This window comes from Anomalospiza imberbis, chromosome 13 (assembly GCF_031753505.1).
Source record: "Anomalospiza imberbis isolate Cuckoo-Finch-1a 21T00152 chromosome 13, ASM3175350v1, whole genome shotgun sequence".
Taxonomy (NCBI): domain Eukaryota; kingdom Metazoa; phylum Chordata; class Aves; order Passeriformes; family Viduidae; genus Anomalospiza; species Anomalospiza imberbis.
The window spans coordinates 12,323,768-12,338,906 of NC_089693.1; the positions used below are offsets into that span (position 1 = coordinate 12,323,768).

General features: G+C 45.4%; 1 protein-coding gene and 1 long non-coding RNA gene across 3 annotated transcripts in view; both read right to left on the bottom strand.

The window, feature by feature from the left end:
- Positions 1-5,630, bottom strand: part of ATOSA (atos homolog A) — a 47,811-nt gene extending 42,181 nt beyond the window's left edge. The window contains exon 1 of one of the 2 annotated variants that reach the window (XM_068203972.1): positions 5,616-5,630. Coding sequence is in view for 1 of the 2 variants with exons in the window: in XM_068203966.1 (XP_068060067.1) it covers positions 4,407-4,422 (16 nt within the window). In the remaining variant the exon portion in view is untranslated. Of the gene's footprint in view, positions 1-4,406; positions 4,569-5,615 lie in introns of those variants that run through there. The other variant, XM_068203966.1, reaches the window with a different exon arrangement.
- Positions 5,631-8,511: 2,881 nt separating this feature from the next.
- On the bottom strand, positions 8,512-10,112 carry LOC137481963 (uncharacterized). Its single transcript, XR_011003802.1, has 2 exons — positions 9,848-10,112; positions 8,512-9,585 (listed from the first exon to the last, which is right to left on the bottom strand). It is a non-coding gene; the product is annotated as an uncharacterized lncRNA (long non-coding RNA).
- Positions 10,113-15,139: the final 5,027 nt, after the last annotated feature.

The following is a 15,139-nucleotide window of genomic DNA, read 5'->3' on the forward strand; positions in this document are numbered from 1 at the left end:
TTCCAGTTTATTACTTTGTTGACTGGCTACATCATTCTGCCGTGGAAAAGTTTAAGTGCTTTGTGACATTTCACTGAGAAGATACTACAAAATTAAAGTGTCTGTATCATGGTTCAATATAGGACACTAAAACAGCACTCATCCTTTTTCAATATATATTTTCACTTCCTAATCTGCATACTCTGTAGCACATCATCTTTGCTAAAGTTTTCCACAACATCTTCCCCCAGTTAATATAGGGCATATTTTATGCTTATAAAAACAAGGGCCTTACCCACATCTCTTAAATTAACAACCAACTCCACAACTGAGCACACTGGTTCAGCTCACTTCCCCCAAGTCCCATGCCTCCTCATCCTTCCTCCTAAGAATGTAAATCCCATCAACTGTTCATTAATCTCTCCTCCAGCTTTCCCCACAGATACATCCCAAAATACGTCAGCTATGTTTCCCACAGGAGGCAGTAAACAGACTTTTGCTGAACCAAGAGTTACCTCTTTCTACACCAACCCACCAAGTAATGTGGCAGAAGTTCCTTAACCCAGTTACTACAAACAGACCCTGAGGCACATATCCAAGTTTGACTTGCAAAGAAGGAAGAAGAGAAAAAGCAGTCTTCAGTCTGCTTGTTCCTCTCTTGTAGACAGAAAGTCATTTCTGTAAATTAGGATAATCTCAAGGAGGGAATTAATGCTTCAGAAAGTAAGAAAGAACTGCTTTTTGTTTAATTTGTAAGAGAAAACAAAATAGTCTCTACACAGAACACACATAGAGGTATAAACAAAGCAAGGCAATAAGAAAGTAAGAAAATACTAGAATAAGGTGATAAAAACCAGCCAGCATTCATTTAGAGACAAACAAGCCTGTCCTCCTCCTTTAACTGATCATTCATGCAATGAGGGGGAGGGAGGAGGAAGGAGCAATAACTCCCAGCTATTTAGACTATAGCAAAACTTTTGATGTCTTGTAACATTTCCACAGTAAAACATGAGTATACTGTAGATTCATCTAAACCACAAGATGTTTTCCAGTTGTGCACCGAGTGTACTCTAAGAGTACATAACAAGCCTTCTGAGTTTGGCAGCAAGCTATCACCCTGACATTATGCAATGTTTTCATTAATGCTGATGGTGAAACAGTGTGTTTATACAGTTTATGAACAAAGCTGAGCTGGAAAACTTTGCAAGCACTCTGCTACGAAGCCCTATTCTGTCTTCCAAACTCAATAAACTGCCGAAGCGACCAGAAGTCATTAGAACGAAGTTCAATAGAAGCAAGAGCAAAGCTCTGTACTTGAGAAAGGAAACAGCAGTCCAAACATGCAGCATGAAGCAGCTGACTAGGCAGCTGTACTGCAGAAACCAAATCGTGATGATATCATGGATCAAAGCCAGGTAACCTGATATGTTGTTACTGCAGAAAGAAAAAAAACCAAAAAACAACCAAAACTAACCCCAAAGTCAAACATCACTCCAAAAACATTGTATGTAAGAAAGGGAGATAAATCATTCCTCTCCCTGGCACCAGTGGACCCTCAGCTGAAGAACCATGACCACTGTATTTTAAGATGAATCAACAGTTCACTTTAAGAATGGCAGCACAGGGAAGGTGAAGCTGAGCAGCAGCCATCAGTACTTGAGTTACTGCGTTCCCTAGACCCAGTACGGATAGTTCTGGGAACGTGCTCAGAGCAGCCACTGTCCTCCCACACTCAAACCCCACCTGATGGCCATGTCCTGAGTGATGTTCATGAGATACATCCTGGGAATGCCCTGTGCTTTTGCATGGCAAAAGAAAAAGTCCACATTTTTACCTGCACTTTCGAAGCTCTCTTCCCTGCTCTCCCTCACCCACAAAGCTGCTCTGCAGGTTTGCTATGCAGAGCTCCATATTCCATCCCCTCCATACCGCTCTCACACATTACATATATACATCTGCAAATTTTCTAACTTTCCCTCCTATAGAGGTAGGTAAGCACCTTGGGGCCGAATTCCCATGTTTTCTTCATTTCTGCCATCCCTCTCACCTCCTTAAATTTAAACATTCTGTAACCTTTCCCACTGATAAAAATAGTTGTACATTTAGAACTCTTCTTTCTTCTCCTGCATCATCCATCTTCGCTGGGGATAACAAGAACCTTACTGGTAGTTCAGCAAAGGCTAAACCACACCTCTCCCAATGTGCCTGGGCATTACAATCTTCAGTGCAGTGCTGAGTTAAATTCTAACAAGAACTGCATCCCTCTGCTCCAAATTGATTCTGATAGAATTGTTTGTAAGAACAACAACAACAAAAAAGCCAACACATTGCAAGCCTGTTTAAAGTCTGCTTCTTTATGCTTTACTTGTGGTGTGAACTTACAGTCTTTCTCAGGACTTTGAGGCTCTGTAGAGCAGTGAAACCTGTGGCAAGCTGAGTGGTCTGCTTCTCCTCTGCCCTTTGCTATTAATCTGCGACAATTGGAAGCAGGTGACTGCACACTTGACTGCTTGTGCCCTGTGGTACAGCTGCTATGCAGAAAGCAGCACATGTAAACATTTGCATGATTCGTGCCTCCTAAGAGTCTCTGTGGGTTGCACATGGCATTTAGGCAGCACTTTCACAACCCCCTTTGTGCATGGTATTGCTCTACTGTATTAGCACACAGTTAAGCTGGAGGGATCCACTAAAATGGCTGGAGATACCCTCCCACATTTGGTAAGGCCCATGATTTATTTCAAGACTTTTGTTAATTATCTTAGAAGAATTTCAAGACATAACTTCTGAAGGATTTTGCCCAGTTTGTGGTAAACACTTTACAGTGTTTATGAATCTCAATTTATTATCTCGCAGCTTGTGGGAAAAAAAAGGATGAAAAACCCACAAAAAATACCCCAGCAACCTCATAACTTGCTTTCTGTACAAATTTGGTTCCCTCTACACCAGATTTGTTAAAAAAAGGCATCTGATAACTTATCCTACAGCAACTGAAAATGTTTGCAGTGTTCTAACTCCTTCTGCCTAAAAATTAAAGAAAGGAATATACAAAGGTCAGGTAGATGTTGAACTGCTAGACCAGAACATATTAAAGCTGTAAATATTGACCTGGGTTTTACCTGGCTATTGTGAAATATAATTTCACCCTGACAGTAAATAGTTTTCAAACTTCAGTGTCTGGTATTAAAATCTAAAGATCCTAAAAACAACCAGCCTTGCTGCAGTGGATGGTGTGAAGGTTTAAGCAGTTAAGAAATGAGGAAAGCAATGAGAAAGGCCCATTTCAAAATCATGGTACTTAAACCCCATTAATTTGTGATTGCTTCTGTACTATCTGTGCTATCATCGCACCATATAATCCTTGCAGCACATACAAACAAGAAATCCATCTAAGAGTGGTCATGCATGCAGTGTCGCTATTAGCAAACATGTCATTAACAAACCTAATTAAGATGTGTATGTCGTGTAAGTGTCAGCATTTAATACACGAATATCTGAGCTATATAAGTGTGTCTCAAAACACCAAAGTGATTATGACAGAATTAGAACAGGTTTTTAAACTAAAAGGAACCAGATAATCAATAGAATCAGCAAAACTTTAGGAAACATGGATTATTGTTTTTAATTAACATTCGGAATACTACGATGAGCACTCATAAGATTTTCTTAAAAACATATCTTGGTTTAACAGGAATCAATAATCACTGCTCCTGTGGATCAAAATAGAAGTCATGACATATTTCCAACTCTAGGGGCATCAGCAGCTGTTGCTATACGGCAAAAGAGCTCAAGTGTTATAAACATATACGTAGACGGCCGACTTGATTTTTCTGTAAAACCAGATGTCAGTAATCCGATAAGATATAACCAAATAATCGTGAAAAAATCATATTTCGCCATGCTTGTTATGAAACATCTCAGTTATAACCGGAAAGAAAAAGCACTGTCAGTTTATAAAACAACACAGATGTGAGTTATGGTTATTTTCAGTGTGTTTTTCAGCTGTATTTGGATATTTCTGTACATCTGCCGGCTTTGTCTGTCGATGCCCGATTTGCCTTTGAGCAACTCTCGCCTCAGCACTGCAGGACTGTGCTACCGAGCCGGCTGTGTCTGACACACGAACTGCAGCATTCCCACAGCAAAAGCACTTCGCTACGGCGTTTGTCTCCTTCCACCCAGCCAAGACAATGGAAAGCCGAAGGGCAGGCAGGACATGGGGCTGTTACCCCCTTCGCGGGGCACCTTCCGCATCCCACTCCCACTGGCATTTCCCGAGCTGAGCCCGAGTACCTGGATTCTTTCCCACCCCCCAAAATGACAGGGGAGGGGATAAGGAAATAGAGCGATAACATCGAAACCAACCACCGGGCTACCTCTAATCCTACAGACAAAACAAACAAAAAGAAATGTACTGATAAGCCGTTTACCTCGTTCCGGCTTCATCTTTCCTGCTGCCTCAGCGAGGTCTGACAGGGCCGAGGTGCCGTGCCGCTGTCCCCGCGGAGCCGGGCCGTGGCTGCCCGGCCAGCGGTGTCACTCGCGCCCCGGGAGCGGGCACAGCCGGCGGGAGGCGGCCCCGCCGCTACGGCAGCTGGGCCCGCGGGCGGGCGGGCTGGCGGCGGCCGGCCGGGGGAGGCTGCGCGCCGGCGGCCTCTGCCCGCGCCCGGCCAGGGTGTCCTTCCGTGACACGGCGCCGCGCGGGGCTATTTATAACCTGCCGGGGAAAAAAATCCCACAACAACAGACCTCGGCTCACCCCCGGCCGCGCCGGCTCTGAGTCACCGCGGCCCCGGGCGACGGCAGCCCCTGCCGGAGTCCCCTCCCTTCTGCCCGCCCGCCCGCCTGCCCCGAGGAAGGCAGCGAGCGGCCCCCCGCCCGCCCCGTCGGGGCCGCGGCCCCCGCCCCGTCACGGGCCGGCGGCTGGCGGCGTGGGGCTGCGCCGCACCTTCATCCCCGGCCCCGCCGCTGCCGCCCGGGCTGTCGGGCCGTGCCCCCGCGATGCGCCCCGGTCACACAGGCCGCCCCGCCCGCCCAGCGCTGCTCTCCATGGCTCTGCCTCCGGCCCTGCCTCCTCCTCCTCGCCGCTGACTAACTCCCCTCCTCTCCGCCGGGCACTCCCCGCCTCCCGCCGAACGGGGCACACACATCACAGCCCGGCGGCGGGCAGGGCAGAGCAGGACAGAGCGAGCCGGGGCAGCGCAGCTCGGCCGGGGGTACCCGCCACGCTCGGCCGCCGACAGGGGAGGGGGGAACCCGACCACCGCCCGCCAGGACCGCGGGCCCCGCTGCGCCCGCGCCGCGCTCATCCCGCCCCCGGGCGGGCCTGCCCGGCCCACAGCCGCCCCACGTGCCGCACGGCGGCCAATGCCCCGCGCCGCTGCCCGCCCGCCCGCCGTCGAGCAGCTCGGTTGTCACAGCAACAGAGCGCGGCCGCGGCACGGCTCCGCACGGTCCGGTACCGCCCGGGAGCGCGGTCCCCGCTGCCTGGGGACACCCGTCCCCTACACTGCAGACGGCGCCGCTGGGTTTATGGGTTTGCGCAAATGGCATCGTCCCTTCGCCCCTCACCTCCCCGCCGAGTGCTTTGGCAGTCGGGCTCCCGCCCCGGGGAGGGGAGCGGCCCCTCTCTCACTCACCCGGCTCCGACGGGGGCTGGCGCGGCCCCTCACCCGCGCCTTTCCCGCAGTGCCGTCAGCCGCTGCCCGGCCTTCCTTGCCTCTGCCTCCCGCACACGTGTCCTCCCACGCTGGCCCTGCGTGTGCCCACAGGAGCCCGAGCCCATGGCCGCCGGGGCTTAAATGCACGTGTGTATGAGCGGCCGCAGAGCGGCGATTCCAGGCGCCAGGTGCCCGCCGGGCGGGATGCTGAGCCCCCGCCCGCTCAGCCCGGGCTGCGGGGCGGGGAGCGGCGCTCGCTGCGTCCCTGCCCCGGGGCAGCGCTGCCCGCGCCCGCCCTGCCCGGCGGCGCCGTGCTCGGCGCTCACTTCACGCTGATAACTACATTGTGCGGAGGAACAATGGAGTCAGCTGGGCTGCGGTTACACAACCGCCTTAATCCAGCAGAAATTCAGGTTTCACTGAAAGGGACGGTCCGGCGCCATCCCTCACGTCAGGCCTGCCTAGTAAAGCAGGTCAGGACCGGGGCTGCCAGGTGCGGACCCCCTCCCCCGCCCGTGCCAGGATCCCTGCAGATGTGTGTACATCTGGGCTCTGCACAGCCACTCTTTTCTCACAGCTAGCTGAGCATCCGCTGGAGGTATTGCAAAGAGTGTAAAGTTCCAGAATAACTCAGTTCTGTGCTGTTTGGCTTGTATGCACTGCACCTATTTCTCGCTCTCATTTATCAGTTGTGTATCATTACACTGGGAGGGTGCTTCACAAAATAAACTGTGCAGTAAACACCTCTAAATTCAGTCATGGGCAAGTGGGAGGTGCAGTGCTTTGATTTTACACTCGTGAGTACATGAGTGTCACTTCTGTTGCTGTGTGACTGCTGTAGCCGTGTTTGCTAATTACAGATCTCAAAGCTCCCTGCCGGATGCAATGTAATTGCACATGTGGCAATCCAGAATTATAAAAGGAAGAATTCAACTGAGCAATAAATACTGTGGGTGCATGTAGATGAAGTTCAGCGTGACTACAGTGGGCATGATTCAGCTACCTGTCAGATCCTCCTAGTCATCCTAATGAGAAGTCACATCCTTTGGGACATTAATTGTTGCTGTAGGACACTGCAAATTAGTTTGTACCTTGTTCTAATATTGGTTTTACAGCCAAAACCAAATCTGCCTTTCTACTATTTAATTACAATCATAGCTATTTAGCCATTAAGCTTCACATACTATTTTTTAATAGTTTTTAAAGTTTTAATCTCACTTTGGCACTCTCTATAAAACAGCTCATCAGACACAAATGGACCCCACTTCCAGGAAAATGCTATCTCAAAATACTTTTTCCATTTTAATTAGTGAGCCAGCTAGCTTCCCATTACCTTTTAGTTCTTAGGAGTTCAAGCCAATGGGAAATTAAATGCCAACCTGAAAACCACTTATCATTAAAAAAGTTTTAGGCATATGACGAGAGATAGCCACATCTGGTGTGCAGACCTACTCTATGTGACCATGTCGGAGACTTCAGGTTCAGCTTCCACTCCTGAGTCAGTGCATTCCTGGACCCTGAGAGCCTTGGGTATGTCTGAGATACATCCTTCAGGTCCTGCTTCACTTCAGATGAAGAAGGACTTTTCCCTTTTGACCACACAGACACATAATTGATCTGAAAAAAAGAAGAACACAAAACTTAACATTATTCCAGAGATCTAATTATACCATATTCCACATATAATAATAAAAGCAAAATAAAGATCCCAAACAAATTTATGGACTTAGTTTGGGTAAAACAGCTAAAAATGTCCTTGAACTCGTAATTTTCCTCCCAGTCACAAAAAAAAATTAATAAATACTGCATGAATACACAGAGAAAATATGGGATAAGGGGCTTCCACTAGGGGAATTTGCTTACACACACTTGGAAATCTAATGAGAGCAATGACAGTACTGAAATGAATCTCTGACCTCAGAAGCTTAACATCAACTTAAATATCCGAAAAGCACGTGGTTGCATTACACATCACACAAAAGCAGGATTAGCTTAGAAACACAAACAGAACTTTAATTGCCCTCCCACTGCCAAGTCTAGACCAACACATACTTTTGTGAGCACAAGCAGGGACAAAACCAGGTTTCTTATCCCTTTCTGTCTCATGGTAGCTTAACCTCACTGTCTACACAGGTGAGAAGTTAGGCTGTAGCCTCGATGTGGACAAAGTAGCTCTGGCACAAACAGTGCATGATTTTGGTGGCAGCCCCTTTCCTGGTGGAAACCTTAACAGGGCCACCCTATCTCCTTTTCCTGAAATGTGCCAGACCTTTATTTCTCTTGTAGACAGTAACCACATGTGAAATTTGTCTCAAATGGGCCATTGGATTTTAAAATGTCCTCACTTGGGTCAGCATGACAACATGACACAGTGATGTCTCGTAAGTCTTGTTCATATAGAACTTAAGTTTAAAAAGAAACCAAAAAATCAAGATAAACATATGGCTGTGTTTTCTTCAGAACCATAGACTGTTGGCACAGTCCCTGCAACCTGAAACAGGGGGTATTTTAGGTTCCATCCCAAGTGTCTTTTCAGCTTTAGCTGTCAAAGAAGTAATGCCTGATGCAGCAGATCAAGAGTCCTGTGATTCCTGGACACAATTACTGCCTGTTAAATGATGTGGCACAACTGCTTTTGACATGGCTGCCACCTATGTGGTATAATGCTACTGCAGTTGGGAGAATATTGTTGCAAAAGGATGAAGGCAATCAGGAATAGACTGGAAGGTACAGAATGCAATGGAACAAATTTGAAATGTGCTAAAAAAACCCTGTGAAGAATCAACTATCATTTAATTGTCACCAGTAGTAACCACTTTGCAAATAAATGAGTTATGTAGTCAGAGGAATTTATGAATTCACAACAACTAATAGATTCCTACAAACTGTTACTGAAACTGAATTATAAACCCTTATCTTATACAGATATGAGGATCTAGTTAAATGGAAAAGAGTTTGTTATTATTCTTTCTCAAGATGCCTATAAGCCCAATAGCAAGGACAGACTGAGACAATTGTCCTCTCTGTGTCTGCCTACCTTTGTGTTATGCTGTTGGCTTCAGCCTCCAGCACTTTGGAGTAAATATTTTAGCCCAAATGATCTTGATGTAACAACTTGATTTAAGTTTTTGAATAGCATCAACCCAATAAGATTTAAAAATACATTAGAAACAGCCAAACTGCATTTCCCATCCATACAGCTTTCAGGTAACCTGGCTCATTATGTCATGCCAAGATCCATGAGTGTCATTAGGCAGTGCTTCCAGAGCTCCTCACCTTGCTTTATTCCATACAGGTCTGGGAGGCAAAAGGACCTTGTTGGTGGGTGCTGCAGAGGAAGATTTGTTCTGTATTCATCCCCCAACCCCTGCAGAAGTTCCTCCACAAAGCTACTCCCCAGCATCCTTTGGAACAGCCCTTAGGCCTCTGTTACATTTGTGGCTTGCCTCAGGATCAAAGAGAGGAAAGTGTATTTTTCTAAACTTTTTGTTTTGAGTCCCCAGACACACACAATAATGTCTGTGAGGATGGAATATACTCATACTCTAGAGGACCACATGATGAGTGCTCTGTGCACTGGGTACAGGCTGATACAGTTATGTTTTGGGAGGGAAAGTTCAAACCTTCAACCCAGGATGTCCAATATACCTGTAACAATACCAGGCATTTAAATAAAACAGCCTGAGTATTAATGGAAAACTCCCCTCCAGCTCAAATCGACTTCAGCAGAATTTGTCACTCCTGCAGTGTTTTTGAAAACCAGTCCACCTCTACTCAAGTTCCTAATTATGGAATTAGGCACCTAATTTTAGATACTTATTTCTGAAACTGTTGGCCCATGGACTTGATGGTCTTCCTGTTGCATCAGCTCTCCCTGGTGCAAATGCACCATTTAAGACACTGGAGGTACTTCTATAGGAAGCCTGTGCCATGTCTGGAAAATCAGGATCTGTGACTGAGTAGGAACAGCAATATTTTAGTTTTCTTTCCTAGAAATACACAAATTGTGGTCATAGTGTTAAATATTTTGAAGAGAGTGAACAAACATAGAAAGCGTAAACCAGACGGTGGTCTACTGTTAGACCCTGTTGTTTTCTAACTTGCAGGGATTTTTCTTTCCATGCAGTTCCTACCAAAGTCCTCCATTGCTTAATTTCACTACTAATTGTCCCTTTCAAAGCAAAAGCATATAGCTATTAACATGTTCTCACCTGCTAAATTCACTTTTTGAAATCAAATGTAAAACGACATCTTGGGTTTTTTGTTTTCCTGTGTGTTCTCTCAAATTCCTTTATGTTCCAAGTAGTACTTTCTCACTGGAGACACAGCCAAGACTAAATTGAGGAGGAACTAGGAGAACAATAGAGAAGTAATTGCACTCCTCTCAGAAGGAAAGCTTATTCTCCTCACCAGAAATGATTTCCTGGACTTGAACACTTTGCTACTAAACTTTGTTTACATACAGAAGATTCCTTTCATTGGTCCGTGTCCTCAAGCTTCCCATGTCACGTGGGATGCCCTGTGCCTTCTCTACTCTCCTGGCAGCAGCAGCAGGAGCTTAGCACCCTCAGGATGGAATCTTCTCTTCTGCCAGTCTTCCAGAGGCTGAGGTCTAGCAGTCAGTCAGGCCTTCCTGCCAACAGAAACTGAGCCCTTCCTGCATGTCTGTCATTCACCTTGGGAAAAGTAACTTGCATAATCTCTTCTCTATTTGGAGCAACTCCTGAACTGATACTTCATAAGGTTTGCATGCTTCTTTAGCAGCTGATCTGTGATGTGTAATTAGATACCAGCTCCAAATGAGAACAGTGCAGTCTCATCTAAGTGGTGACTGGTAGCAATGGAAATATAGAAATAGGATGGTAAAAACAAAGAAAGGTTCTGTTTTACAAAAATACTAATGTTCTTTTAAAATGTCAATCTAAGCAGACACCTACTCAGTAAGATCATTAAGTTTAATTGCATCAGCACTTGACTAATCAGGCAATAATGCATTGAAAAGTAAATGATTGACTTGTGAATCGTTCATCAATCTCTGAAAGAGGGGAAAATTATTCTCTTTTACATAGAAGATCTTTTCTGTGGCTGTAATATTAATTCTAGACTGAAAGCAGGTTTTTGAAATATTCTTTCAATGTTTTTTCAAGGGGATTGTGCAAGTCCACTGATGAATGCTAATGTTGCACAATGTTTACCCAGAACTAAGGCTGATGGAAATATTAATCAGAAAACATATAGATTTCCGTATTAAAGTTGAAGTTTTTGTAGCAACAGCAGGCCTGGACCAGAAGCTGGAGATGTATTTTTGCCAAGAGAAACAGCAAGACATTGCCAGCAGTAGGTTTGGGGAAAATGGAAGCACAAGAACTGTTTTCAGTCTAGGTCATCTCTCTCCCCTCATCACTGTGTTTACTTCTGAGCAGGTACATCCAGGAGCTGTACCCCAATTACTCAGTGCAGTGATCCAGGAATCCAGGCACCCCATTTGCATTATTTTCATTAATTTCAGTGGAAAGTGAGTGCATAACACTTGGAAGGAGGTGATTGGAGTTTTGCAATGTTGTTTTCCTGTTATTAATGAGTTGATCTATCTTGCAATATTTTCCAACGCAGTTGTGTGGAAGTAATTGCACCAAATTAATTGCTGGTGTAACTCCATCTGGTAGGAGTTCACAAAGTTCAGCTTCTGGTGCCTCTGCCAGCCCTGTTTACTTTCCCTCTCCTGCTGCAGCAGCTGGGTCATGGCTTTGCATTGCACCAGTTTGGTGGCACATCCCAGCCAGCTCCTGCCTCTTCGGCAGCTCCCTCGTTTACAGCAGGACGCAGCCTTTGCCCTCATGTGCCTCCTCTGCTACCAGAGCTTGTACCAAAGTGTTGCTTACTGAGTTTCCACAGCTCCCTGCAGAGATGCCATCCTGGTCAGCCTGTCAGGAAGGCCTTGGACTTGCCATTTTCAGGCAGGGCTCATCCTCTGTCACATTAGTACCCATTTTGTAGGGGAGGCCAGCAGTGAGGCAGAGCCAGCATCCCTCCAAAGGGCCAGCTTGTCATACATCTCACCCTGCAGCAAAGTGTGGCACTGGGGACAAAACCGACACCGTGAGCACATGCACAGCATGTTAAGGGATTGCCATGGCTACACTGCTGTGTTGAAATTACACACAACTTTCCATGGGCGCTGTGAAAAGGATAATTCATTTATGTAGAGAAGCAATTACCTTGCTGGAACAACAAGTCCAACCTACAGTTCCACCCAAGCTAAATTAAGGCCACAACTCCTATTAGACTTATGAGAGTAGGGCAGGAAAGTAGCACGTTGTTAAATACAAGGTAAAATTTAATGTAACCCCATGCCAGGTTTACAAGAAAAGTCATGTATCATTTACTAAAGCAGTCACTGAGTTGGGGCTTGTTAGGTAAATGTCAGAGTTATGGAAAACTGCCACGGCCTCATTCTAAAAATTTTAATCACATCGTTATTAGCCATAGCCCATCTAATATATTCATGGCCATTTAGTGGCCTATACTATCTGTTAATAGTAAAGACTGAATGGAAATGGCACTGAACAGAATGTGCTGCACATAGTCATCAGGACTGGGTTTTTTTCAATTCAGAAATGTGAAATATACCCAGATTCAGGTTCAAGTGGCTTCAAATTTTTGTGGGTTTATTTTTCTAATTTTTTTAACATTAAAATATTCCCTAAAACTCCACTTGTGAGTCACTGCCCTATAGTATAGTATAGAGAAGAAGTACAGTGAAGAATACTGTGGCTCACCTCACTTGTTGGCAAGGTCAGTTATATCAGTCCTGCACCCAGCTCCACTTTCTTCATATACCAGACTTCCTCAGTACACACAACGCTTCTGTCTCTCACCCCAAGCATAAGTGAGTGTTTGTAAACTTTACTGTACCTGAAACAAAACAATTGCTCTTTTCAGGAGTTTGACATCCTCAAAGTGAGAGCATAATAGCAACTATAGCAAAAATATGAACATTAAAGCTGAATACTGAAAGTCCTGATTGTGCTTCACTGGGTGAAAATAAATAAATAAATAAATGTATATAAATCTCAGTGCCTGCCAGATGTCATCAACAGTGAAATCCTTGGTCATACACAAAGAACACAGAAGCACAGAACTTCAACTCAGGCTATGCTGGGTAGAACTTTCTCTCCTCCTTTCACACCAGGTCAATTATAATTTTAATTCTTACAGTTGATGTGTTTTCATGTTGCATAACATTACTTGAAGGGGAAGGGAAGCTTACATTCGTTCAATGATCTCAAACAAAGCCAGTAGAGTACATATACTAAAATAAATAAAATTGCAGAAACTTATTAAATTGCTCACCTTTGGATGTCAATTAGAACTCAAAACCAAGAGAGATCAGCATACACATTTATAGTGAAGTCAATACTTCCTTAATTAGGCTGGGTATTTTTTTTAAACTAGCAATGCAGTTGGAATACTGTAGCTGTATCTGTGCTCATATTGCTTTTGGCTCCTTCTCAATTTCTTGGCTAATGTATTTCCCCTTAAAGTTGTTTGACTGAGTTTCTTTCTTTACACAAAACATAAGCAGCTTCACTGCCTGGAAAACAGAGCCTGATTGTTCTTACACCAGTGCAAATCAGCAGTGATGTCACCAGTCTATAGAATTACATCAACATAAAGATGACGCCAGAGAGATAGTAAACAAAGCTCTTGTTTCAAAGTCAATTTAATTGGTTTTGTTTCAAAAAAGAAAAGATGAGTACAGAGCACATTTGTTCTCTTTCTCGACTGAAATGTCAAAGAATCACTGCAGTTTTGGCATCTGGTCTGTGTGGGATTTGCACACATGGATCACGTTTCAAAAGCAGGGCCCTAGTCACAACCCACCATGCTAAGGGTCCGTTTCCTCAATCCAGTTTTAAGGAAGGGGAGGGTTTTACTCCTCTTCCTTTGCTGTCATTGAGACTAATTTTTCCACAGTCCGGTAGTAAACTGCCATCAGCTGTCAGCAACAGAGCTCCAGCAAGGAACACGTGGCACATTTAAAGCCATTGCTCAGCTTTGATTCACCAAGTCACTCTGCACATTTAATGCTTCAGGTTTTTCCTTGGCAGGAAAGAACATCATAAGACTTGTAATATTTTCCCCTCTTTACATAAACAGATATATTGCTTATGAAAAGGGGATTCTGGCTTGCCTTAGGAGGTTGCTATAGATCACAGTGTTGTAGATGTCGGCGAACCCAATGGGAAGAATGATGATGTCTGACTTATTTCAGAAGGCTGAATGATTTCTTTATTATAATTATGCTATGATACATTAATATACTATATAAAAGAGGATACTAAAAACTACATGCTACTCTCTCTAACTATCATATCTCACTCCCTCACAACTCGTGACCCTGTTCTCCAGAGTCCAGACACAGGTGGATCTGATTGGCCATCAGGCCCAAACAATCCACCGTGATCCAACCAGGCATTTGCTCTAGGTAAACAATCTCCAAACACATTCCACAAGAGAAAAACAAGGAGCAGAAATAGAAATTGTTTTCTCTTTCACTTCTCTCTGTGCACCTTTATAAAAATCCTGAGAGAGAGAGAAATGTGCTTGGCACATCACAGCATCTTTAGGACTGTTCTAACTTACAGCACGTACCTTCCTGACATAAATCACGTGAAGTTGCTTTTCTTTGCATCCTCTGTGTCTCTGGTCACTACAGCAATGAATCTTCATCACTGTTTTGCTATCAGCCTTCTGGATTCACCTCGCTTCTGTTTAAAAATCTGGAAGCCAGGTCCTCATTGCAAGGACCAGGTGGCCGCTGTCCTTGCCAAAGCACGCTCAGCCATGCGTGGCAGAGGTAAGCGCAGAGAGTGCTGCCAGGGCACCTGAGGAGTGCCACCAGCACTGCCCCCACCGTGCCACGCACGCACCGACCGCCCCGCAGCTCGGGCGGCACTGTGGGACTCGCCCTGCTGATAACACACTCCTGCAGCTGCACGGGGGCACCCAAAGGCTTGACCTGGCAGCAGCTCCAGGTGCCTGTACAACGCTGCCTCGACAATGCTCGTAGGGCATTAGCAGGGATTAGGCCTGCACTTCCTACACAGGTCAGAGCCACATGATCTGACTGACATACCCTGTCCCTCCATCAGCTTTCGTTCAAAACTTCTGATGGAGGCATTTAGAAATTACGTCCAATTTGAGGGGTTGTCCTTTTTTGCATCATTACTCAAACACCAAAATACTCGGGTTAGAAGCTACAGCATATGTTGAAGAGAAAACCCAGAGATTTCCTCACACTTCCTCAGGGTGAGGGAAGATATCTTTTCAGGGGAAAACACGGTAAATTACAGATGAGAAGAAGCTGCTGAATCTAGACACAAGAGTAAAACTGATCAGCTCTGATCAGACAGTGGTGGGCCCCACTGGCCCCCCAAATTCTGCTCTCACCCACAGTTGCTAGGAATTGCCAGTGCAGCACTGCCCTCAGAACTGTGCAG